Genomic DNA, 24,747 nt, shown 5'->3' with positions numbered 1-24,747 from the left:
TTGCCTGCACAGCAACCAGATGTGACCTGCAAGACTGTATGAAATGCCATTACAAGCAAAAACAGGTCCCATATTCCATATCAGCATCTTCAATAGCTCATCAAGTATTTATCAGACCATTTGAACACTTCTACAGGTCCTAGAATCATACCTCTGCCAGAATTTACTTATTATAACCTGCAGTGAAAAAGCCAAGCATCCTGTAAAGTGACTGGTGCCTGAAATAGTAGGAGATCCCATTTTAGTATGGTTTCCTGCCTTAAAGGTCAAATTTCTGAGCAGATACTGCTGCTGGCATGTAAGATACTGTGAGAGATAAAGGCAGCTGCATTTCAGGGCACTGTAAGGAAGAGTTTCTCTTTTCTGCCATCCTGCCCCATGTGATATCTATCAATCCTTTGATAGTGACAGGGGAACAGACTTACCTTGTGCTGGTGCCTATGTGAGGAGAACTGAGACAAGGGAAGGTGGCACAGCTCAGAGCACCTCACTAAGCGGCTCTGCTCAGCTCTGTGGGAGCGGGGGGATCCAACAGGAAAGACTCACCATACACCCAGCACTTGAAGAGAACGAAGACTGGCCCCAGAGCCAGCCTTCTCTGCAGCAGGTGAAAGCAATACCCTTGGGGTCTAAAAGTTAGAGAGCCAAACTTCACAAGATGTACTTCTTGGAAGGTTTCTTGAAGCAAAACCTGCCATTTCTTATGTAAAAATGAGAGGGGGGATGGAAGGATAAAGCGGTTTTTCTTCCCTGAGCTAATCTGTGTCTCTGATTTGCTTCACTCGTTATACGGACAGAAGATCCTGTCAACACAGAAATAATGCCAAGTATTTACAGTTTAATGGAACCCAGGGACCAATTAACAACACAGAAAACCACCCGGCAGTGTATTTCTTATTGTAACAGGAGGGAAATCTCACATTACTGCTGTTCCCCCTTTTCTTAAAATAAAGCGCCAGCGCTTTGTCAATGATTTCTCAGTAGTAATGTTTATTTTCTGGTAGTTTTACCATTGCCCATCTATCAATCATTTTCTATGCGCTAGTTTCAGTCACAACCCTCCTTTCTTTACTTGTACCCCCCATCCCAAAAAGACAAAAAGAGTAAAAAGAGAAAAATAAAAAAAAAGAAAAAGCAACTGTCATTAGGGCTTCAGACCAGCTATGTTAGAATCTGCCCTCAACCCCAAGTTCTCGAACTGCTGATTCTTCAATAGCTTGATGGATGCGATGCACCTCCTCCTGTGTTAAAGTCCTCTCTGGGTGGCGGTAAATGATACGGTAGCAATGGCTGACCTTCTTTGTCCTACAAAATATAAACCAAAAGAGGATTCATAAATACATGTTCCTACAAATGCAAATACATGAGGTAAAACACTTACCCTCTGGACCATTTTTTATTTGCGGTCTAATTTTGTTCCTGTTGCTTGAAAATCACCTTAATGCTCAAATACACAGTCTGGAGAGGTGGAACTGAGCTGAATTTTAATTTTGGCAGAGGACTTTGCTGAAGTCCACCTAAGACCTCAACTGGTACTGCGGTATGGTAGCTTCTTACCAGAGCAAACAAGCCCAGGAGGAGGGCTACGCTAACATCACTGAACTGCTGCTGACACCACAGCTCTCTCATTTTGGTGCTAATGAGGCTCCCTCGAGGGAGCACTGTGCACACGTAACCCCCTCAGATCATCACCTAGAGGTGATGGGCATAAGGAAAACACCGCACATCCTCTGTATGCTGGAGAGCAATGTTGCTAGCTAACATGGGACGTCTCACAAGCCTCCCCATCCAGGCTCTTGCCTGGGGGATGAGACCAAACACACAGCTGCAAAACAGAGTAAAACATTTTTTTTTTCAATTCACATGACTATTTTGCCTTTGCTGGAAATGAGAAACAAGGACAAAATGCATCAGAAGTCTCCATTTGTGGGAGGAAGGACAGAGACGCAGGATGAGGGTGGCCATCACTCCCGAAGAGGAGCCGAGGTGCCAGGCCAGCCCAGCAAACTCGGGGAGAAACAGAGAGATATGGACAGCAGGCACACATGGCAAAATTTCTTCCTCCCTGCTACTATGGAAAGAAAAAGGCAAAAGAGAACAGGGAAAAGGAATAAGGAAGAGGGAATGATGGGGAAAAAAGAAAGTAGTTAAGAGTTGCTGAGTTCTGCAAGGACAAGGTAATGGAAAACCAGGAGCAAAACAGTTAAGTTGAATAAGAGAGCAAAAAACCTTCTTGCTCTCCATAGAAAACAGGCTGGATTACACAGCTCTTCCAAGAGGCATCTCTACAATTGCAGAGCTTGCATTACTGCATTTAAATGGCAGTTGTGGCACCCTTTTTATTTTTAGTTTCAAATGGAACCCACACAGTTTCTTCTTTCAAAGGTAAACACTCCAGTGAAAGAAAGAAAACCTGAGGGGAAAAACAATGGGAAACCAAAGATCAAGTATTAGGCAGAAGGGTCTCCCCGACCAGCATTTAATGGCACCCAAAGGCATCCAGAAAGCTTCGGGTCATCTCTCTCCTGAAAATCATTTCATGTTAGAAACCATGTTTATTATGTCTATGTAATTAAAACTAAGGTTATCTGTGCTCATACACAAAGGTAACTCTCTCAAGATACTAATTTCAACCTCAAATCCTACTAGAAACAGGCACAGGTAGTTTTTATCTCATAATAGCTACTTGATACCAACTTTGACCCACACAACGTGGATGGGAAACTTGCCTTGCTCCAACTGGCAGTTTACAACAAAAATGTTATTTCAAATTAAAGCATTCCTCCTTTTTTTGTGTGCTCTAAAGATAAAGCAAGTTATCCTTGGCATTATCCTATGCCTAGCATAGGAAAGGGCAAACTGCATTTCATACAGTGTTAAGCTGACTGCAGTTAACTGCTAAAAACCAGCCAAGAGCTTTCCCTACATGCAGGTTAAATGCCGTAGAAAAGTGATCTTCGAGAAAGAGCGGGAGGTGTAACTGTGGAGAAGGTGTTGCTCTGCTCTGTGCCACCTCTGCAAAGCAGTGGAGAGGACAGACCTGGGACAAGCAAGTAACTGGAATAACAAGGATTTGGCCAGATGCTACATTGGAAGAGAGAAATTTTAGTAAGAGAGGGATAATGAGTTGGGGCTCAACAGAAACAATTTTCAAAATGAGGCTGGCAAATACCATTACAGCTGGTAGTATTTCAGTTTTTAACAGTGCTTCAGCTACCCACCTGAACAAAAACATTTGCAAATTGCTTTGGCTGAAGATCTGTTTAGGAGATGTACAGTCAGAGCCCTGATTCTAAAGTCTTGTACACGTTGGGAGTATATCCCATGATGGAAAACTCATTGCCGCTATTTAATGTGATGTAAACAAAAGTTTGCTTAATGTATTTAAGCTGTGGTAGGGATAGCTGCAGCACTGTTTCTTCACTGGTCACGGTTAAAGGTAATGATTTCTCTTGACTGATGCGTTTAGGTATCCCCCTCTCTCCCTTCTGGTGAGCAGTTCATTCACTAGGCAAATTAAATAGGTCAGAACAGGATACAATAGTTTCTTGTGGGTGTTGTGGAAAACCTGCATCTTTAGGAGGCATTTAAATTAGGAAAGAGTAGTGGTCTTACAGAGCATGACTGGACTAGAGTTCTTTTAGCTGCAGCTGAGTTAAGCATTGGTACAAGAAAAATAAAACAGGGATTGTATTAAATGTAATGTATCTAATTTTAATTATAGACAAAAAATGATGTAACTACTAATACACACGGCAGGCTACGGATCACACATGTGGCTGGTGTGGTACATTTTTCTCCCACCTTTTAACTAGGTTTATTTGCATCTTTGTTTCCAGTTAGAAAAGAGGAGTATAATAGTCAAATGCTATTTCAATAAAAGGCACACGCAAGTTTCAAAACCTTAAGCACTGTTCTGAGAGTAGAATTAGCTAACTTTTCAAGGGAGACTGGGAAGAGTACTTCTAATTTCCCCTCCCCCCCCCAAATACTAAGACAATGTGATTAATCACTGCCATCAGCTGCAAGTGGAAACAATTATTGTCAGCAAATAATACACGTTTGCTGGTTCCCTTTCTTGCTTTCCTTTTGTTCTGCAGAGTCACAGAGTGTTTGCCTACCTTAGAGATGGCTCTGCTAATGCATAATGAACTCTCTCCTGCATGTCATGCTGCAGCCTGATGATACAGAAGCAGTAGCTCTCTATCCTGAGCAACAGAAAATTTGAGGCCAAAACCTAGAACAGCAGCTTCACCAGGTTAAAAAAAAACAACCAACCAACCAACCAACCAAAAAAAAAGTAGAAGCTTAACAGTGAGCGCATTGGGCTTTATTTACCTAAACTGCACCACCAGATGAGGCCATGCAGTTCGCAGTCACGCGGACTCCTCTCCCATTAGGCTTCAGCTGATCTTAGTGTCACAAGTCTCCTCTGCACCAGCCTGCGGCTTTCAGGTAATGAAACGCAGTGAATACAGTAAAGCAGTGCTCAAAGGGCAAAGGAAAATAGGGGTTTATTCTGATGCCGCAGGAGGAAACAAGCACACGGTCCGTGAACAAACACCAGAGTGAAACTATGTCTAATGCTCTTTCACATTTTTTTTTGGAGGAAACAGCTTTGCCTCGTGATTCTTGGGAACTGGCACACAGCCCCCTCCACGTGCTACAGAGCTGCTCACTGCCAGGTCAGACTCACTGCATGGGCCCAACCTGAAGGTCAGCGTATGTGTTTCGGTATTTCAGCCTGGTATCTGAGCACAGCAAGAAATGAAGGGGCCTCAGTCTGCTACTGGTCTAATAAAACAAACATGAAAGCAACCTGACACTGGGACCAGGGCTAGAATGAAAGGGTACGTTAGGCAACAAAAATTAATACCTGTGCGTTAGCTTTCCCTGCATGGAAGTCCACTGAAGGACATTTTAAATACAACTGGGCTAGAAAGCTGATCCCACATGCTACCAACAGCAAAACACCTAATCATACTGGGGACCTGTCTCAGCAGTTAGATAAGACTAAGACACAGGGTCATTTGGTAACCAAAACGTTGCCTAAAGTATAAATGCCTGGTATTGGCATTTGTCTCATCCACATGCAATACTGTAACAAGAACGAAAATTTCTCCATTCTGTGAAGAGGGAGATAAAAGGGGCAGCAGTTAGTGGGGGAAAAGCCACTTTTAAACTGCCTTCCATCCGTCTTAAATAAAGCACAGAAGCACAGAGACTTCTGTAGGGAGGTTACCCCTGCTCTTATGTGGTGAGGACAACACAGAATCAGACATTTTTCCAGAAAGCTGGATTTACTTTGAGGAACAGGAAAGTAGGGAAGACTATCTCCCCCACAACTTCAAGAAGTGAAAAAGAATACTATCTCTTTTGTACTCTGAGCAGTGCACTAAGCAGTACTATTCACCACCGTATCTATATTGTACCTTTTCCTACAGACTATTGTTTAAAATGGAAGATCTACACACATGGTAATGCAAGTATTTGAAATTATTTTCCCTATGTTAAGTGAGTCATGTTAATGAGGTTCTTTGAGGGTCTCCCAATTCCTGCCATAGCGGTTTGTATCCCATACCCCCCCCAAAAGATTAATCATGCAATTACCTTACGTAAACCTTCACACAGTACTCAATGACCACTACACGCTTCAGAGAGATCACGTCATGCTCCGAGTATGCACAGAATGACCTCAGGGAAGAGAAAGGCTTGGTTTGTTTGCAGTAATGTCCTGAAAGGGATGGTGATGGAAAGAAATGAAAATACTATCTCATGTTACTAGCACTGTAGTTGCCAAAGCCATGCGGAGTGCACAGCTTTGGTTTTGCTTTGTGGTTCCAACAGTTCCAGAATGGTTCATGTTGTAAGTGGAAACAGGGAGGAATATTAAACTGCAAGAAGAAGAAGACGTAATTACCTTTTCCTTTTTGTTTCATACCTTCAAACCACATCCACCACTATGATAGTAGGCACAACTGCTAAATGTCATACTATAAATTTTAAATTGACAAATAGCACTCTTTGCTAGGAACCACATCATGGAAAATGGCAAAAGGCTTGTGCTATATACCTTACTGTCAATGGCAAATAATTCAATTACCATGGTGATATAAACGTAGAATATAGCAGTAATTCTCTGAACAAAGGCCTTTCCCAAAGATGCGTTCTCATCAGTCCTTTCAAATGCTAATACTCCATTTCTCTGGAAGAGCATATTGTATACAACAGCATATTTTAAAAATTGGACATGTTTTTGTTTAAGGTGCTGGTGAAAGACACTAGATCACCTTCAGAAGAAAGAATTGTTTTAAACCCACAGAAAGCAGGGAACGATCATTTCTGTTGCACATCTTTTGCAGCTGATACCTGGCAGAAGGATGGTTCAGCTTCAAAGATAGTTCAGGTCAGCATAACCGTGTTGAGACTGTCTACATTATTTGACCACTGTGGATTTTTTTAGTGGTCACTTTAAAAGAGATGCATGTTCGCTGACAGACGGTTGGACTGAAATATTGCTCTTCTATTTCACAAAACTGAGACAGTAATGGACTTTTTGCTCTTTTCTAATTGAACTTGGTGAAATCTGTATCTGAATACCAAACCCTGAACCTGCTTCGCCTTTTCATTCTTCCTTTAATATTCATTCCATTTTAAGCTTTTCTCTTAATGTAGGAAAAAAAGTAAAAATTCTGTTAATAGCCAGTTTACTGAGAGAGATAAAGAGCATGGTATGGGATGCAGTGGCAAACGACATAAATAATACCTGCTAGTTAAGATAATGAAAGGTAGATGAAAAATGAAAACACTTGGAAACTTTTCAGCTTCTCAGTCACTGAGACACTGTTAAATAGCTATAAATAGGATATAAACCATTGTCAAGTATCCAAAAACACTGGACTGGTTAGAAAGTTTTGATCATGATTTTTCTTTTCTACCTAAATCTATCACCTAACTTCTCACATGCAGGAAAAGATACAAACAGATATATACTGAAAAAATAATTCATAAGCATCACCTGAAAGAGAAAGTCTACTGGCTGTGCGATGTTCTCACTAAAAGTTTAGTGAAACAACTCAAGCAATTACAAGTTCGCTGGCCCAGCACTTTGGCCCTTAATGACCTTTTCTCATTTCAACAGACACCGTGGTTTGTTGATACACGCCTGCAAAAGAAGAACTAACGTGAGCGGCGTGGGGCTCTTTTCCACCAGCTCCCAAGCAGAGGGAACTCTGGTAAACAGACTGAGTTACACAAGAAACAGAGTATTTCCCTTGTGCGCTGTTACAGTTGTCTCAGTAACCAGCCAACGATACAGTCAACCCATCTCAGATCCAAGCACTTCCCATTAAAAAGCTCTTAAGCCTCACAGCACCAAAAGTAATGGAAAACATTACATGCAGGCAACAATGAAATACCACTAGGGTGAAGAATAAGGAGAAAAATACAATTCTCCATTATACCAAAAGAAAATCCCAAGTCTCCACAGGATCATAAGCCAACTGTGACACAAACTTTTGCTGCCATGGGAGGCCAGAAAAAAACTGCAAAGCCTTGGGGTTTGGGATTGTGGATTTTTGTTTTCACTTTTAACACAATGACTCATTGATTCCTTGAAGAAAGCAGTGATCAATGGTTGTAAAGCTGGTATGAAACCAGTTCTCAAAGGGATGGATTCCAGCATCAGTGATGACTGCTTGTCCTCGAATCTCCCTCTCTTTGGGAAAATCATCTATCAAGCACAGGCGACAGAATTCCCATCACATCTAATCTACGCCAATACTGAGGAATCCAGTCCACATGGATTAAAACTTGGATGTGACTGAGAGTTGTCCCTCTTGTAAGACAAACTCTGTGCTCTCAGTTCACACTGGGCCTCCTCAATTTTTAGGGGCTCACCACTCCATCTAGTGAGACAGTTCAAAATCCTGCTCTAAACCCAGGAAGATTCAAGAGTAGGCTAGAGGCTGAATATCTTCAAGACATGCCTTGCTGTCAGCACAGTAACCCAGGAGCACTCACCATGCCAGATAGATGCAACATTATGCACTTTTAAGGGAATGAGTCTCTCAACTTACTGAGGCTGAGGCTTTCAGGAATAAAAGCAAGCCATGCAGTGGGCAGGCACACAAAGATCAGAATGTGTGCAAGCCCGTGAGGCTCAGAATAGAGTATAAAAACCTCCTTTTTCTTCAGGGTTATCACTATGACAGATACAAGGACTGCACAGGTGGAATAAAGATAAGAAAAAGCAAACTCTTTTTCTTCAGGTACAAAGCACATGTACAAAATCCAGTGAAATCACTTCTACCTGTTGCAGTGGCAAATGAGAGAAGGTTGTTTGGTAAAATACTTGAGACAATTTTATGTAGTAAACATAGAAAAACAATTGGATGCTGAAAGTAAGAGGGAAAAAGCAATAGTCTCAGAATCAGACAGGACAGAATACCTGTTCTGTGTACAGCACAGAATTTTACTTAGCTTCACTTTCCCTAGGTTTGCTTGAAAATGTTCAGTGTCAAATGCTTTTCAATATCTAATCATGTTTTCACCAAAACAAAATGCAAGGGATACTACTTTTTGTTATTTGTTGTTTAAAAATTGACCACTAGAGGCTTAAACATTTGCCAACCCAGCAAACAAAAGAATAAAATAACTTGATTTGGATATTGTGCCTCATGGGAACTGCCATCTAAGCTCCTTGACTTTCTCCTTCCCTGTGTAGTTCAGAACCCATGGCAGGACTACATTTCCCATTGGCCAAGGCCAAAAGCTCCTTTGATGGATCACTCCCCTTCCTGGAAAAGAAACTTGGCTAACATAGCTGATGATGAATCAGAGCATATTGAGGAGAACAGAAGCATGCGATACCTGGAAGTCCTGGCTGCTGAAGTGCTTTGGCTGCTAGCCAGAAAATTTGTAAAGAAAAATTTACATTTTCAGTGAGTAAAACCACAACAAATCAACATAGTTTCTGTCATTGCTGGCTCTCCCACTTTTTCCACATTTCTCTTGGCCTCCAAAATCCCTTGTAACTTAACAGGAGAATGAGGCAGCTACAGCAGCAACAGGCTTTGTGGGTTTGGCATAACTTTATGACTTAGGTATCTCATTCACAACGCCTTGTGCCCTTCCAGGGTGACTGGCCAGTACTGGAGCTGTCAGGGACACAATCTGTTTGCAAAAAGTAACTCTGGAAGATGCACTGTGTTTGCAGAGTTGTTGGGCTTCTTGTGCAAAGACATTATATTTACCTCCCCCTAAGCCACTGCATGCAAGTAAGAGGATGGAAGAAGCACTGGTCCTACTTCTGCCAGACAGCAATATTAATGATTCCATCACTGGTCATTAGACACAGCAGTATCACTCAAAAGTTTCCAACCATTGGCAACTGAAATGCCATCTGGAAGCACTTAAGAGTGACAACGTATCTCAATAATCCGAACAAATCCAACACGAGAGGTGAATTTGGACTCTCTCAAATGCTATCTAAAATATTTATAGTAAAAATGTTAAGTGTGATACCTTTTCAGTTCTTCTGAGTGAAAGATCAAAGAAGAGAAGTATAAATATTTAGCAGTTTTTCCCCCAACTAGATGTTAATACTAAAGGCTACAAAAAGTATTACTAAAAATAACATTGCTGTCAAATTAAAACATATTTCATAATTGAGTGAAAAGGGAATTTATATGAGAATTTAAAACAATTCATTCTCCTACAAAATGAAGATGGATGGGAGTGACAGCCAGTTTAGAAGTATCTCCACTGAGCACCAGAACAAATCAGAGTCTAAAAGTTAGGTGACAGACAAGTGCATGGGAAGGACTGGATGCTGTTTCAGGTACTTGTGTAGATTTTATCCTTGAGATTAGGGACTTTTGTCCAGGACCTAGGTGCTTAAGTGTCCTTTACACCTGCTGAGAGTTGAGATAAAGAGGGACATGGTTCTGGACTCAGATCAAGAACCTAAATAATTATTCCAAGGCCACACAGCAAATCAATGACAGATGGGGGCTTGGATAAGTGCAGGCACCTACCTTTTAAGTTACCATTCTTTCAAGTTACTCTTCCCCCCTTACCCCCTCTGCATCCAGTCACCCTTCTTTACTGCAAATTGTACAGCAGCCCTGGAAACAAAACAGGCTATGGTAGGAAAAAACAACTAGGAGTAGGGAAAAGTGAAGAACTAACATCAGAATAACCAAATGTGCTGTTTGTTAAGTGACAAACTAATCCCTAATCAGGAGAAAACAGGAGGGGTAGAAGATGAAAGGAGCAGGAAGAGATGAGTTAACTAGAGACCAGAAGACAGGAGGGACTTAAAAACTGAAAGCACAGGTTAAAAGAAATCACTTGCCCTTTTTGTGTAAAAGCAACAAATTAAAAGCACCTGCCCCTCTGGGGAGTCGGCAGCACTAGAAGTTAACTTGAAAACATTTGTACCTCTGTGTGTGCAAATACAGGGGGTTTCTCAATGGGACTGCTTACAGTTATCTGCTTATCTGTTAAACCTGGTGGAAATTCTGCAGACGCTTGCACAATTAAGTGTTGTTTACTATCTCCTTCCAGTCCGTACGTTATTTTTCCTCTCAGAATTGTCAGGTTTTATGAGCTTTAATCTGGCTAACTGGATTTGTTTTGGAGATGTAGAAATTCCCCACTTTCCCTCCCCTTGGGTAGTGTGGTTCCACACAGACAGTCACAAGAAACCTGTTCTCATTGCTTTTCTGACAGTTGCTACCTTGGGAAGACAACTCAGAAAAAGTCCTCAGAGTAAGGATAACTATTGGCCAGCAGATTAAACTACTGTTAACACACAGGAAACTGGCTGGCTGTTAACCATTTCTCTTGCTGGTTCTCATTTGCACAGGTAATACATTTGGGTCAAGAGCCTGTGTCTTATAGTGAGGCTTGCCTGGTTATTTTGAATATAATGATGGGGAAAATGTCACAGCACCATTGAAACTAGCCAAATGATGACAGCATACACCAATCAGGTCCACTGACAGGAACTTTTACAGCTGTCAAAATAAGCATTAGTTTGGAAAACTGTAACTGCCATGTTTGGCATGTTGCATCCTTAATATTACGGCTACTCTTTATGAAAAGACAAATGAAAAGAAAAATGTGAATGTGATAGGACGTGTGCATGGTGAACACCTCCTACGCTAAGATGATATGAGCATCAGGCAATAATACACCATGTGGGCATGAAGACTAAATGGTCAGGGCACAAAATGAGATGCATCATTCTGTAGGTACAATGAAATTATTAGTCTGCCACTCAAGAAAGGAAAGAAAGCCATTGAGACATTACACTAGGAAGATCAAAATAGCATTTTTGCTAAGACTTTACTAAAAAAGGCCAAATGATCCTCTCCCTAGCAGGAATTAATACCAGCAAAGAAGGGATAAGATTTCAGCCCAGAATAGGGAATACACAGGGAGCACTAGGGTAAATCAAATCTTCTCAAATTGTCCAAGAGATGAACTTTGCCCTAAGACACTTTAGGAATGAGCAGAAGAAATCTCAGAGCTGCTATCAGTTGTCTTTGAGAGTTCATGGAAGACAAGTAAGGTACCAAATGTTTGGAAAAGGTAAAACAAAGTGCTTATTTTTGAAAATGGAAAAAAAAAAACCCAAACCCTATGAAGCCATAGGAGCTATATGCCATTTACTTTTACTTTAAATTCCCAGAAAGACGCTGGTGCAGATAACCAAACCACTTGTAAGCACACAATGGAAATAAAAAAGACAAAAAATAGAAAAGATGGATGTATCAAGCAAATCTAGTCAAAATAACCTAATTTGCTTCTATTACGGGCAATAGGCTAATAAATCAAGAATCGACAAATGTAACAATAAATTGCTGGAAGCAGCAAACACCATGGGGGGCAGGTGCGTCGGTAGGGGTGTGTGGCACATATATTCATAGTCAGCTAAACCAGATAAGAAAAAATGGTCTAAGATCAATATGCCACAAAACATGGATCCATTGGCAGTTGCAAGCAGTTTCAGACAAAGTTGAAAGATCTTAGTAATATTTTTTAAAAGTTATAACAAAAAGAAAAAAAAAAAAAAAAGGAAGAAAAATACTAAATCCAGTTTGTAAAGTTAGGTAGTAAAAAAATCTGCCTTCCTGAATGTTTCACCGTGGAGGGAGTTGCATGAAGGTAGGTAAGAAAACTGGTGATCAATAAGATTACCACTAGAAGGTGATATTCCAAATGGCTGGAGTAGCTGCCAATAATTTGTTGCTTCTGGAAGCAGTTATCCACAGCTCATAGCCAAATCTGAAGAATCATTCTTGTAGGGTTTTTCATCCTGGCTCCCGTAGGATGGAGTATTTTCATTAATGGAATAAGGGTTTGTAATAACAAACAATAATAGTTTGTTAGCCGGCAAATTACATTAAGATGGGTAAAACAGTAAGTATAACCAACGACAAGATTAGAATAATCTTGACTGAAAAAGCTGAAGGATACATTTCAACCAGGACAAGTGTAAGCTTCTGTATCTAGCCAAAAACAACTAGCTGCATGCACGGAGGATGAGGAACAACTGGGCATACAGCAGCGCTGCACAAAGCATCTAAGCACCGCACAGAATCATGAGCTGAAGGTGAATCCGTGATGTTCCTGTCCTGCTTTAAGCTAAGCAAGCACCACTCTAGGATGAGCTGCTGGAATGCAGCCGGAGTGACATCCTTCTGCCCTACTCAAGACTGCTGCTGGCTCAGCTGAAGTACCCTCTACACACCTCAAGAAAGATCAGAGACAACTGGAAGGCAGATCTCTGGGGAGCAATGAAAACAAGCAGGTCTATAGATCACACAAATTATAAGGAAAGACTGAGAGAACACAGGTTGCTCAGCCTAAAGAAGAGAGAGCACGAAAACGCCCTTCAAATACATAAAATGCTGCTGCACAGAGTTAGATAATAATCTGTTCATCAACATTCACAAGCGGCAGGAGACGGAAGTGAGGAGCTCATATGGCAGAAATGTTCAACTTGAAAATTCACTTGGAAAGGCGGTGGGGTCCCCGTTGCTGGAAATCTTTAAGGACTGGTTATACAAGAGTCTGTCAGGAGTGCTATAAGTAGAGCTGATCCTGTTTTGGAGTAGGAGGATGAACTAGGTGGCAGTACTCTTCAACTCTTTAGCATAAAATAATGTAACGGCCTTTAAAATACAGGAAGTTACTTCAGTAGCAAAGATATCTCCTTCCAGCTCCAACTGAATACACATCGTGTATTTGTTTATCCCATTGCATTAAAAGGAAATGGGGAAAAAAGCCCAGTTCAGGAAGCCAAGAAGGTAGGAAATACAAATCATTGCTGCTATACCTGGCAAAGAGCTCTGTGTTGTTATGAACACTAGATTCCCAGGAAATAAAGCAAACAGACTAAAACTTTTGAAGGGGAACAGCAGAGACCAACAGACCAAGAGGGCAAAGGAATCCTCTGAAAGTGATGTAACCTCTTTAGGCCAGCAACCCTTTCATTAGCCTAATGGGCCAATGCTGGAATACAGCAGATAGGAAAGCAAAGTGTTGCTGAGTTACCTATCACTGCCTAAAGCCAATAAAAAAACAATGAAAAAACCCAGAAAAGTCCACTCTGTAATACAGACAGCGTCCCAAAGGGACAATGTCACTCAGCTGCTTGTAGCCTTTGCTTCAGGGCTGAGATGTGTTAAGAAAGCTCTAAGGAACAGCCACAGAAGGTGCTGCATATCCTTGATAGGATGAACTGCATCTTTCTCTTTTATGCTTTTCTGAGTTTATATCAAGAAGTTAATCCTTGATTTCAGCTTTCCAAGTTCACGTTCAACCCCAGGCAATCTTAAAATAAGGACAAAGTCTTTCTTCTAACAAAACCACATTGCAAACAAGCCTGTTGGAAATCTGCACCCTAAGGCAATTTGGGGAAGTCCATGGACTAGGAAACATCTGAGGTACCATTCCCTGAATGAAGGCTGGTTAGCCCTGAGAAGGACAACAGCTCTGGGGACTGTGGCCTTTTTGACATAGAAGCCAATTACCTTTATGCCGTTGCAGGTAGAAAGACTGAAAAATAGAGAGGAAATGACATGTCTAAGGACATACTGCAGATCAGCTAATCTCACAATAGAAATACATAGAAACTAATAGAAATCTCAATATAATGCTCTGCCATGTTTTCCTTGTATTATCCTGGCCTCCCCATTCTCACTCGCTGTTCTGTATTCACTTCTTGTACCTCTTCCTTATGTATGCAATAGCTGCAAGGAAGGAGCTGCCTTTCATTTTATCTACCTACACTGCCTTTTGCAGCAGAGAATGAGAGGCCATGACTGCTACAAGGAAAAGTAACCCCATGTACTTGCATAAGAATGCGTGCATGTAAGTGTATATATACATTCATAGCCACTGCTGCAAAGGCTGGTTTTTCATTAACCTTTGCAAGTTTCCTTGGACTGATATGATCACCAGTTTTGGGGAAATATTGATGTTTATTAAATCTTTTTCCAGGATTAAATGTTGATCTCATAAAAGTTCCATTGCATATGTGTTCTTTCATTCTTACATGAAATATGAAGTTGCCAAGGAACAAATAAACTATTTATGACTTATGCCTGTACAGTAACGAAGAATGGCTTAATGGGGGCATGTACTACTTTGAAAGTACTGCAGTCTGTTGTTGCCTGAACTGGAGACTCTTAAAGAGGTTTAAGAAATATACTCTCCTTTCTCCTCAAAACAAAAATCAAACTCTTGACACGATTGTCTAAGTCAGAGCAGAAAGACTTATACATGCCACAGGCTCCTGCACCACAGTCCCACATACCTGCCTCACTTGTAGGTAAATCAGTGTAGGTTGCATATAGCTGCACCTAGACAGCAACTATTAATCCAGATAGCTAACTGAAATGAACTCAAGTTATTCTTACATTACTGACTTTAGAGTTAGAGAAGAGGAGACTGGTATTTATTATACATGAGGTGCAGCAATTTGGTGGTATGACCTTAAACACCACCATCTCTGCTAGTAGATCTCCTTCACTTGAACTACAGTAACAAACAAGGAAGGAGATGGTCCTTCTGAGATTACAGGTAGCTACGCCTGAACAGTCACCTCGCCAAGTGTCACCGGGAGGTCACACCATCAGGATCAGCAGAGTCCGTGGAAACAAACTTTGCCTAATTCTTGTCACACCTAACCAAGGTGGCTGGTGTTCCCCCATTGTGTTTTGAAACAGTACCAAAGACTATGAAAATTATTAGGCACCCACTGCTGAGTGGCACCCACGATGCTACTCATGTTCTCTTCTGAATCATCTGCATCCACCGTGTCTCTCCACTGCAGTCACATGCACAAACTCTTTTCCCCAGCCAGTGACATCATCTCTCTGCAGAGATGGTTGAACAACCACAGGTGCTGGGTTTGTGGATTCAGTGAGGGATTATAACTCCTTAAAATGGAAGAGATGTAGCCCTTAAAGAGAAAGAAGAAGGAGACTACAAAATCCCTGTGACATTTTACGCTGTTGTCTCTACCAAAAGTTGAAGACACAGAGACACAGTTTGGACAACCCAGTAAGATCAGATTGCTGAGCAGCAAGAAGTAGATAAAGGGAGGGAGACATCTGCAGATACCACTCCTGAAACCCACACACTTTTCACGCACAGGATTTAATCAGTATCATGATACTTGATGCTATTGTGATTTTACTTCAGCATCCATATGAGGCAAGGTTAAAATGATCTCACCCTTCACTAGGATAAACTCACCACAGAAGCTGAAGCATCAGTGCAAAGCATGGGTTGTATGGGATGTGGACAGTTATAGGATAGTCAAAACATTTATAAGCACTTCAAAGTTGGATGAGAGTTTTCTTGCATTGCTAGCACATCTGCACTGGCTGGGACAAGCTTAGTCTCTTGTATCTCAACAGATCTCAGTTCTGATTCTGTATATCCCACAACACATCACAGAAACTCCACAGGAAAGCAATGGAAGAATCTGGATCAGGCATAGCATTCACCTACAAAGCCCATGCTTAGATCCATACTGTATTGGATCAATCTTTGAGCCTTTTCTTTTCTTTTTTTTTAAGGTTGAGCCTGTATCTATTTTCTTTTCCCCAAATACTGGGTGAGCATTTCAGTAACACACGGGTGAGTCAATAAAACTGAGCAGCAGTGTTGTTTGCACAAATCCTTCTCCAATCCTGTCTCCAGGTGCTTCTCCCTGCTTCTCAGATTTGCCCTAACGTACTAAACCAGCACATCTGCCTGAGTGGCTGCATAGGTGATGAACCACACTAGCGAGCTGATGTGGTTGAAAAATGACCAGGGAGAGAAAAGAAAAAAAGACTTAGATTCCCCATCTGGTTCGCTGAATGGCCACACCAGTCACTGTGCTAGCACAGTGCGGGGGTGAGAACAGCACAAACTAAGTCTTACGCTGCCAACAGAAATGCATGTGGAAACAGGGGCTAAAATCACAAGTTGGTAATTCACTGAATTCACGTAGGCACTAAAGCACATTCTCCTTTTTTTCTGCTAAGTTCATGTAAAAACATGTTATACATTATGTTCAAAATGAGACTCAGACACAAGGAGGAGGAAAAAGACCCATCTGGCTGTCCCCAAACGCTGATGAGTCCAGTTTCCTGCCTGACCTGTCCCCACTGAAGGCAATGGGATGACATCTCTTTCTGCCAACTGATGTTTCAGCTGACGTTTTACAAACAAGAGGGACAGGTCCCTGGGTAGCAATGTTTTTAAAATGGATCAGCAGAAACAGCCAGTCAGATCCTCTTCTTAAAAATGATGCTACACCAGTTTAGTTAGGAAATGAATGAATGTGTTCAGGGCAGCATGAGAAAAGGTAAGCAAAAACAGCTATGACAGCTGAACTTTGCAAGAGTGCAAACTCTTTTGGCACCAGTTCAGCCTGAGCTCAGTGGCCTGAGCTGATCTTATGCGTGTAGGGTCCTTTGTAGGACCTCTGCTCTAGCACAAATTTCATTCAATGCAAGTGAAGTTCTCTTTTCTGGCAAACGTACGTAATACAGATACTGGAAAGAGAAACCTGTGCTTGTAAGCTCGCTTTTTCAGTATTTCATCAAATATAGAAGCAATGCTTAAAAGGTTACTTCCATTAAAGATCAATCTGTTCAAGACCATTGCTTTTAACTACTTCCCTGTATTGTGAGACATCAGCCCAAGCTGACTTTGATTTTAGGATATTAGGAAGCAGGGCTGGATAGAAGTAGGGTGTGGAGATCAAGAGAAAGAAATACTAACAGTGAATCACTCCTTTGCTGATAGAAGGTATGGTTGCCTTTAATGAACAGTTACATGGAGGATGAGAGATAATCTAAGTGGGCCTGTTATGAAACTTAACTATGAGATACTTTGAGTAACGATCTATAAAGCTGCTAACTGGATTCAGTAAATTGTTGAGTCATTACCATATAAGACTGGGTTGCTCTGAATGGCATATGAAATCCATATGGCTAGAGACATTGAGTGGTTTGCTTCTGGTTAAAGAAGATGGAAATGAGGATACACGTACATGGATTTCCAAGAATAAAGAATTAATAATTAAAAAAAAAAATAGCTGCAATTATATACCATCCACACTAACGTTAGTTTGTCATTTATCTTTTAATTAAAGATGCCCTGTGATTGAGAATTAGCAGGCATGAAATTAGCATGGATTTTTAATGTTTTGGGAAAAAAATACTGTACGTTCTCTGCACTGATGTATCTGTTATGAAATCAACCCAAAGCAAAATGAGGACTGGGCAGAAGGATGCTGGGTACTACATATAAATCACTGATCTTTCACCTCTTAGAATATTTTCACATTCAAACTGAGATGCTAAATGAGCTGAGCACTTAATGCAAAAAAGAGAACAACTTATGAAACCACCACTATGGATATAATTTATTCTGGAGTAACTACTCAAGCAAAGACCCAGGGCTGAGCTAGTCAGACAACTCTATTATCTTTCACCTGAAGAAAGTTTGATTAGTGGAGGAAATGTCACATTTACACTTAAAAATTGTTTCAAAGACAACTTGTATCTTTTGGCACAACTCAGCCATTTGAAAAATATTGTAAGAGAGAGGCAGAGATGGCAAAGAGCACTCCTTTTTATGATTTCTCGTCCTTGTATTACGCCACTGAGTTTAGCTTGAATATTCAGTATCTCAGCAGTCAGCACTTCCCAGGCAGCGGCACTGAATTGCTCTCTGCTGATCCTGAGGGATGCAGTGCTGGCGTTCCTGGAGATGAAGGCTCCCAGCAGAGTGGCTGCGCAGCACCTACCGCCCCATGCAGCATCAGCCTGCGGTGCAGCACAGAGCGGCAGCACAAGGAGAAAAGGGGAAGCACAAGGAGCAAAGGAAGCAAAATCTGCTTCACTCCCTCTGCTGCAAAGGGGGAAAAGTGGTCTCCGCAGCTACTCTACAGCATGGAGAAAGGGGACAAAAGCAGTCAAACTGGATGGGGGAAGAACATTTACTAACAAATAAGCTTCTCCAGTGATTTTCCTCAAAGGTGACATTGACAGCATTGCATAGAAAATGAGCGTTTCTTCTGAAAATGTCCTTGCCCACTCACCACAAGAAGAATTGGAACATTACTCCCAACTGCAGCGCTGTCTTGAGCAGTGCAACAATCATGACCATTACACACAGTCACTCTACTGCCCTTATGGATTTCGTGGTTGCATTTTGTTGGGTTTTTTTTTAATCAGTAACTACTCTCATTTTCAGTCTTCTTTTTCTAGCTTTTCACTCTTTTTTTTTTCCCTTCTGCTTTCTTTTTGGCTTGGCATTTGCTGGCATTGAGCTGTGAATCCTATACATGGAGCCAACTGAAGATACTTGGGAAATTCAAACGAAAAGAGCTTGTAAAAACTGCCTGAAAACTACTTTCAGCACAGAGGTACCAACTTCATGGTCACCCTCACTTGTAACCCCCTGGAAACATCAGGCAAACCACAGAAGCATAGGACAGGCTTGGAGAGGATTCACAATTCCATCTCTCTGCTGTGTTTGTACCTGGCACCTCTCTTTCAGCTTCATATCAATAGCAGCTTTGATGTACCTTTTTTTTACTTTCCAACCCTTTTAAGGACTCTTGAAAAAGGGCATATTTTTTCCTCTATTATATATCTCAAACAGAATACCATAAACGATCAACTTGATCTAGACAAACATGATCCATCCATACTGAAATTCTAGTGGCAAATGCTCGTAACAGCTAAATTTGGCTTATGGCATAAACCCCACCCTGCATCACTGGGCTACAGACATCCCAGTTGAAGTATTGTGTAGCTTGCAAAGGCTACCACTAAAACACTGAATGGACCAGGATGAAATCGTAGAGATTTGTTTTAATGGGGAAATGAACCAAACCTGTGCCTTGCTGAAAATTTACCCTCTCTAGTGTTATAAACATACCTATGCACACACAGTAACCATGATGTTCCCTAGCTTTGCCCTTTCTATTCAGGACAAGCACGCCTGCCTTGTCTCTGCTTTCTTGAACGAGCAGAAGCTAGGCACACTTGGTTTTAAGAGGTAGAAAGCAGCAATGAAAGCAGGCTTAAGGTAGCAAAGCACCAACAGAAAGAACTAGTTGATCTTTTGATAGAAACCAAGAAGAGTACCTGAAGAATTACAGTCATTGCCAAAATGAAATTTAAGTGTACTCACGTACTGTGATGCTTGAGCTACAGAGAATTACTGAGCTACCACTCACCAGCTGAACTGCTGAAAGCAACATGTCCATGTTTCTATCCATACCAGCAATAGAATAAAATACTTTAGCTTAAACTGCTTCAGTAAAAAATATTTAAGAATGTGAAAACTTCCCACCTATGCAGATGAGAAGAGAGGTGGCAATTCATTCAGCTACAAAAATCAGATCAATTCCAATTACAAGTTCATACCTTATTTATAGCAGCCTGGCCTGCCTAAACTAACATGTTCATCTCTGACAAACATCAGACATCTCTGACCATGGCAGGGTATCAGAAGGGGAAGCAGGGCTGAGAAGGACAGTGAGTGACAAGGACTTGCTGAATGTCACTCAATGACTCATTTAACCTCTTTGCATGTCAAGAGAGATGCAGGCACCTCACTTAGCTTTCCTAAGAAGCTCAATGCAGTAGAAGCTCCTGTCCAACAAAGGGCTCTGAAATTCTTGGAGAATTAAATATAAACATTTGACATATCTCAATTTCATGTGCAGGACCATCTCTGTGAATACCTGTAGTCCTGCTGCAGGACTGCTCAATTCTTATGTAATCTGGCAGTGTGGAGTGGCAAAACTAAGGCAAAACTCCTACTATGAACCTTGGAAAATAAGGAGGGTAAAACTTTGTGCATAAATGCTTACAATATATTTATTGAAGCAGTATCTTACCTCTTTAAATCTCCTCCTTATCAGATATTTCAATATGCAATAAAGCAGTCTATTATGAAACATCTAAGCAGAATAAGTGGGCACTTTATAAGACTTGAGAGCAATGCCTAGCAGTTCATCTGTCACCCTCAAGCTTAACAGGTAAATTAAGTCTGTTTCCCTTCATTCATCATGGTGAGGAGAACAGTAGGTCCACACACAAATATGATTAGTCTGAACTGTAATCTCTGATGTAGCAATGGCTGCAAAGGTTACCTGCAGAATTGAGAGGAAGTAACCAACTATTTTTGCATGAAAAGGACAGTCTCCAAGAGAAGGTAAAGGGCATCCATGTGACTTCTCTGCTAGACATCCTCCAAAGCTGCTCCTCCCACAGCAAACACCACAGCCTCTTCCTCTGGAAAGAGCAGGCAGCAAGGTCTTCAACAGCCACAGCAGCTGAAGCAGCCCTTGCCCTGCTCACTCTTTTGGCTGCATCAGCCCTGCTTTGTTGTGCAGACAAATGACACCCACACGGATGAAGCACAACCCTCCCTCCCTGCTTTTTTTTTGAAGGACAGGTTTTCAGCTAGATCAATCCCCTGATTTAGTTCACTGATTTGGATGCCATAACACAGGGGATGGCATGAGTGCAGGAGTGAAGACTGGGAATAGTTAATCAAAACACAAGTTTTTGCCACAGCTTAAGTTCACAGTTCCACAACCAAACTCGGAGAACCTGCTAGCGCAGCTCCTACCTGCTTTGGGCTCTCATAAGCAATTGCCAATGCAAGTGGTGATCTTCAGTGGGTACCACCTAGGATCAATGCTTGAAAGTCTTAACCTGGCCTTTATTAAGTTTGACTTAAAACATCCTTCATATCCCTCTAGCTTCAGTGTGAGTTATTGCAATGTAGATGACACTGCTTCCCATATGAGAACTGAGAGAACATTGAAGTGAGTTCACCTTGTAATACATTCATTTTGTAAGCAAATTTTTTTCCTGTTTCTCATAGCTGCAGAGATTCGTGGGAGGGCAAGTAGAGGCTTGTGGGATTTGGGATGTTTGTCTGGCTGGAGGCATAAGAGAATCTGATTTATTTGTGTCTCCTTTCAAAAATGCGATAGCCATCTAACAATCACAATATAGAGCCATGATTAAACAACTGATCACAAGCAAGCGTGGGGATGCCCACACACAGTAAACCTGCCTGCTTCCTGGGAAATTCTGCAGCCTGTGCTGGGTTCTGTACTGCTGTGTTAGACTGCTCCCTGTCCTCAAACTAGCTCATGCACAGGCTTTCTAAAAGCAAGGCAAGCCTTTCATTTATATCTTACATTTGTGTTTAGATTTTTAAAGAGACAGCTGTGATTTTCCAAATAATTAATTAAAAGAGCACAAAGAACCCATATTAATATTGGAATTGAATTTGGGGCAAAGAACTAAGTATCTTGGCTTCATACTGGTAGATCTTTATACTGAAAAGCAAAGTTAGTGTAACTGAGAAGATGGAAATAGAGTCCTAAGTGATGTGTGTTATTTAATACAGAAATTTTGCAATACAACTATATATCAGTATGTTTAACTGAACAGCACTCTAAATTAGAGTTCAGAAAGAAAAAAAAAAAACAACCAAGCAGTTACAGTACTTTTGTGTTAGCTGAAAATTGCCAATAGTTTTTGTTGCAAAAACATTTTCCTTGCACTTTCAACATTCCTCTGAGACAAGAGCAAAAATACTTTAGCTGTGAAAATGATCCATTTTACAGGCGTCAAACTATTTTTAAACCCTACGCTTCAGTCTGCTCATCTATGCCTAAAACATCAGTAATTTATTTGTGAAATTCCCCAAGGAAGGGAATTTGGAAAGAAAAGGTAGGTGGGAAGCAAAAAAAGCCCTACATACACATATATATACTTTTTTTTTTTCCCTAGAGGGGAAGTTACTAGGTGCCAAATTCTGACACTTGACACAAAACAAATATCCCCTTACTATTAGCATGATTCTGTTGAAGTCAATGAGATGCCCAGTACTACCATGAAAAGCAGAGCCAAAATTTAATGCTGAACATTCAGAATATGGAGAGAGCAGCAACCCTAGCAAAGTGTCGCATCCATCTATGCCATGACATAAATCACTGTAAGATGACAGAGAAAAACCAGACAAGGTGTAAGTAGGAGGGCATGTTCACTGACTCCACTTGAGAGGAAAAGGAGTAACCCCACAAAATTTGAAGGTGGCAGTAAGTAAAACTGATAAGGGAGATGAAAGAGATCACTTGAAGCACTCCCTGAAGTTGATAACCAATATGCACTTAAACCTTCATTTGGAAGCAAATCCAAGAAGGATATGCTTGGAGTCCTGGGGTGGGGTTCTTCCCTACCCAACAGAGCAGCATCAGGTGATATTGCGAGCCTCCCTTTGCTGTCAGTGGAGGAATGACTGACAAAATTCAAAAGCTGCAAGCCCACCAGGCTTCCCTCCTTCAGTGAACCTCTCTTTCTGGTGTACCAAGAGAGTGCGCAGCCTTACAGCTTTCCTCCTTCTCCTTTACAGTGGGACAGTGCTGCAGGTAATACCTTTTGTGATGAGGAATTAAACATGTACTCCTTCAAAAGGTAAAAAACTACAACAGGATCAATAACTTAAAGACAACTAATAAATCATAGAACCATAGAATGGTTAGAGTTGGAAGGGACCTTAAAGATCATTGAATTCCAACCCCCCTGCCATAGGCAGGGACACCTCCCACTAGACCAGGTTGCTCAAAGCCCTATCCAGCCTGGCCTTAAACACTTCCAGGGATGGGCCATCCACAACTTCCCTGGGCAACATGTTCCAGTGCCTCACCACCCTCACAGTAAAGAATGTCTTTCTGGTATCTAGTCTAAATCTCCACTCTTTCAAATTAAAACCATTACCCCTTGTCCTGTCACTACACTTCCTGACAAAGGGTCCCTCTCCGGCTCTCCTGTAGGCTCCCTTCAGATATTGGAAGGCTGCTATGAGGTCTCCCCAGAGCCTTCTCTTCTCCAGGCTGAACAACCCCAGCTCTCTCAGCCTGTCTTCATAGGGGAGGTGCTCCAGCCCTCTGATCATCTTTGTGGCCCCCCGCTGGACCTGTTCCAACAGGTCCATGTCCTTTCTATGTCGAGGACTCCAAAGCTGGACACAGTACTCCAAGTGGAGTCTCATGAGCGCAGGGTAGAGGGGTAGAATCACCTCCCGCGACCTGCTGGTCATGCTTCTTTTGATGCAGCCCAGGATGCAGTTGGCTTTCTGGGCTGCCAGCGCACATTGCCGGCTCATGTTGAGCTTCTCATCCACCAACACCCCCAAGTCCTTCCCCTCAGGGCTGCTCTCCAACCATTCTCTGCCCAACCTATATTTGTGCCTGGGATTGTCATGTCCCGGGTGCAGGACCCTGCACTTGGCTTAGTTGAACTTCATGCGATTTGCACGAGCCCACCTCTCAAGCCTGTCCAGGTCCCTCTGGATGGCAACCCTTCCCTCCAGCGTGTCGACTGCACCACCGAGCTTGGTGTCGTTGGCAAACTTGCTGAGGGTGCACTCTATCCCACTGTCCATGTCTCTGACAAAGATGTTAAATAGCACTGGTCCCAGTACCGTCCCCTGAGGAACACCACTCGTCATTGGCTGCCACTTGGACATTAAGCCGTTGACCAGAACCCTTTGAGTGCGGCCATCCAGCCAGTTCCTTATCCACTGAGTGGTCCATCCATCGAATCCATGACTTACCAATTTTGAGACCAGGATGTCGTGCGGGACAGTGTCAAATGCTTTGCAAAAGTCCAGGTAGATGACGTCTGTTGCTTTGCCCTTGTCCACCAAGTCTGTGGCAGTATTGTAAACGGCCACCAAATTTGTCAGGCACGATTTGCCCTTGGTGAAGCCATGTTGGCTGTCTCCAATCACCTTATTTTCCATGTGCCTTAGCAGAGATTCCAGGAGGATCTGCTCCATGATCTTGCCAGGCACAGAGGTGAGGCTGACTGGCCTATAGTTCCCTGGGTCTTCTTTTTTTCCTTTTTTGAATATCGGGGTTATGTTCCCCTTTTTCCAGTCAGCGGGAACTTCACCAGATTGCCACAATTACTCAAATATGATGGAAAGCGGCTTAGCAACTTCGTCCAACAGCTCCCTCAGGACCCATGGTGGATTTCGTCAGGTCCCATGGACTTATGCACCTTCAGGTTCCTTAGGTGGTCTCGAATGTGGTCTTCTCCTACTGTGGGCAGTTCTTCATTCTCAGAGCCCCTTTTTTTGCCTTCTGTGACTTGGACAGTGTGGTTAGAGCCCTTGCCGGTGAAGACT

At 41.9% G+C, this 24,747-nt stretch overlaps 1 protein-coding gene across 2 annotated transcripts in view; it reads right to left on the bottom strand.

The window, feature by feature from the left end:
- Positions 1-819: 819 nt before the first annotated feature.
- FARS2 (phenylalanyl-tRNA synthetase 2, mitochondrial) overlaps positions 820-24,747 on the bottom strand; it is a 254,374-nt gene continuing 230,446 nt past the window's right edge. For both annotated transcript variants that reach the window (XM_074146312.1, XM_074146313.1), the window contains exon 8: positions 820-1,305. In XM_074146312.1, coding sequence (XP_074002413.1) covers positions 1,167-1,305 — 139 coding nt within the window. In that variant the 3' untranslated portion in view covers positions 820-1,166. The remainder of the gene's footprint in view (positions 1,306-24,747) is intronic.

This window comes from Numenius arquata, chromosome 4 (assembly GCF_964106895.1).
Source record: "Numenius arquata chromosome 4, bNumArq3.hap1.1, whole genome shotgun sequence".
Lineage (NCBI taxonomy): Eukaryota > Metazoa > Chordata > Aves > Charadriiformes > Scolopacidae > Numenius > Numenius arquata.
This window is presented reverse-complemented; position numbering and strand designations above follow the sequence as displayed.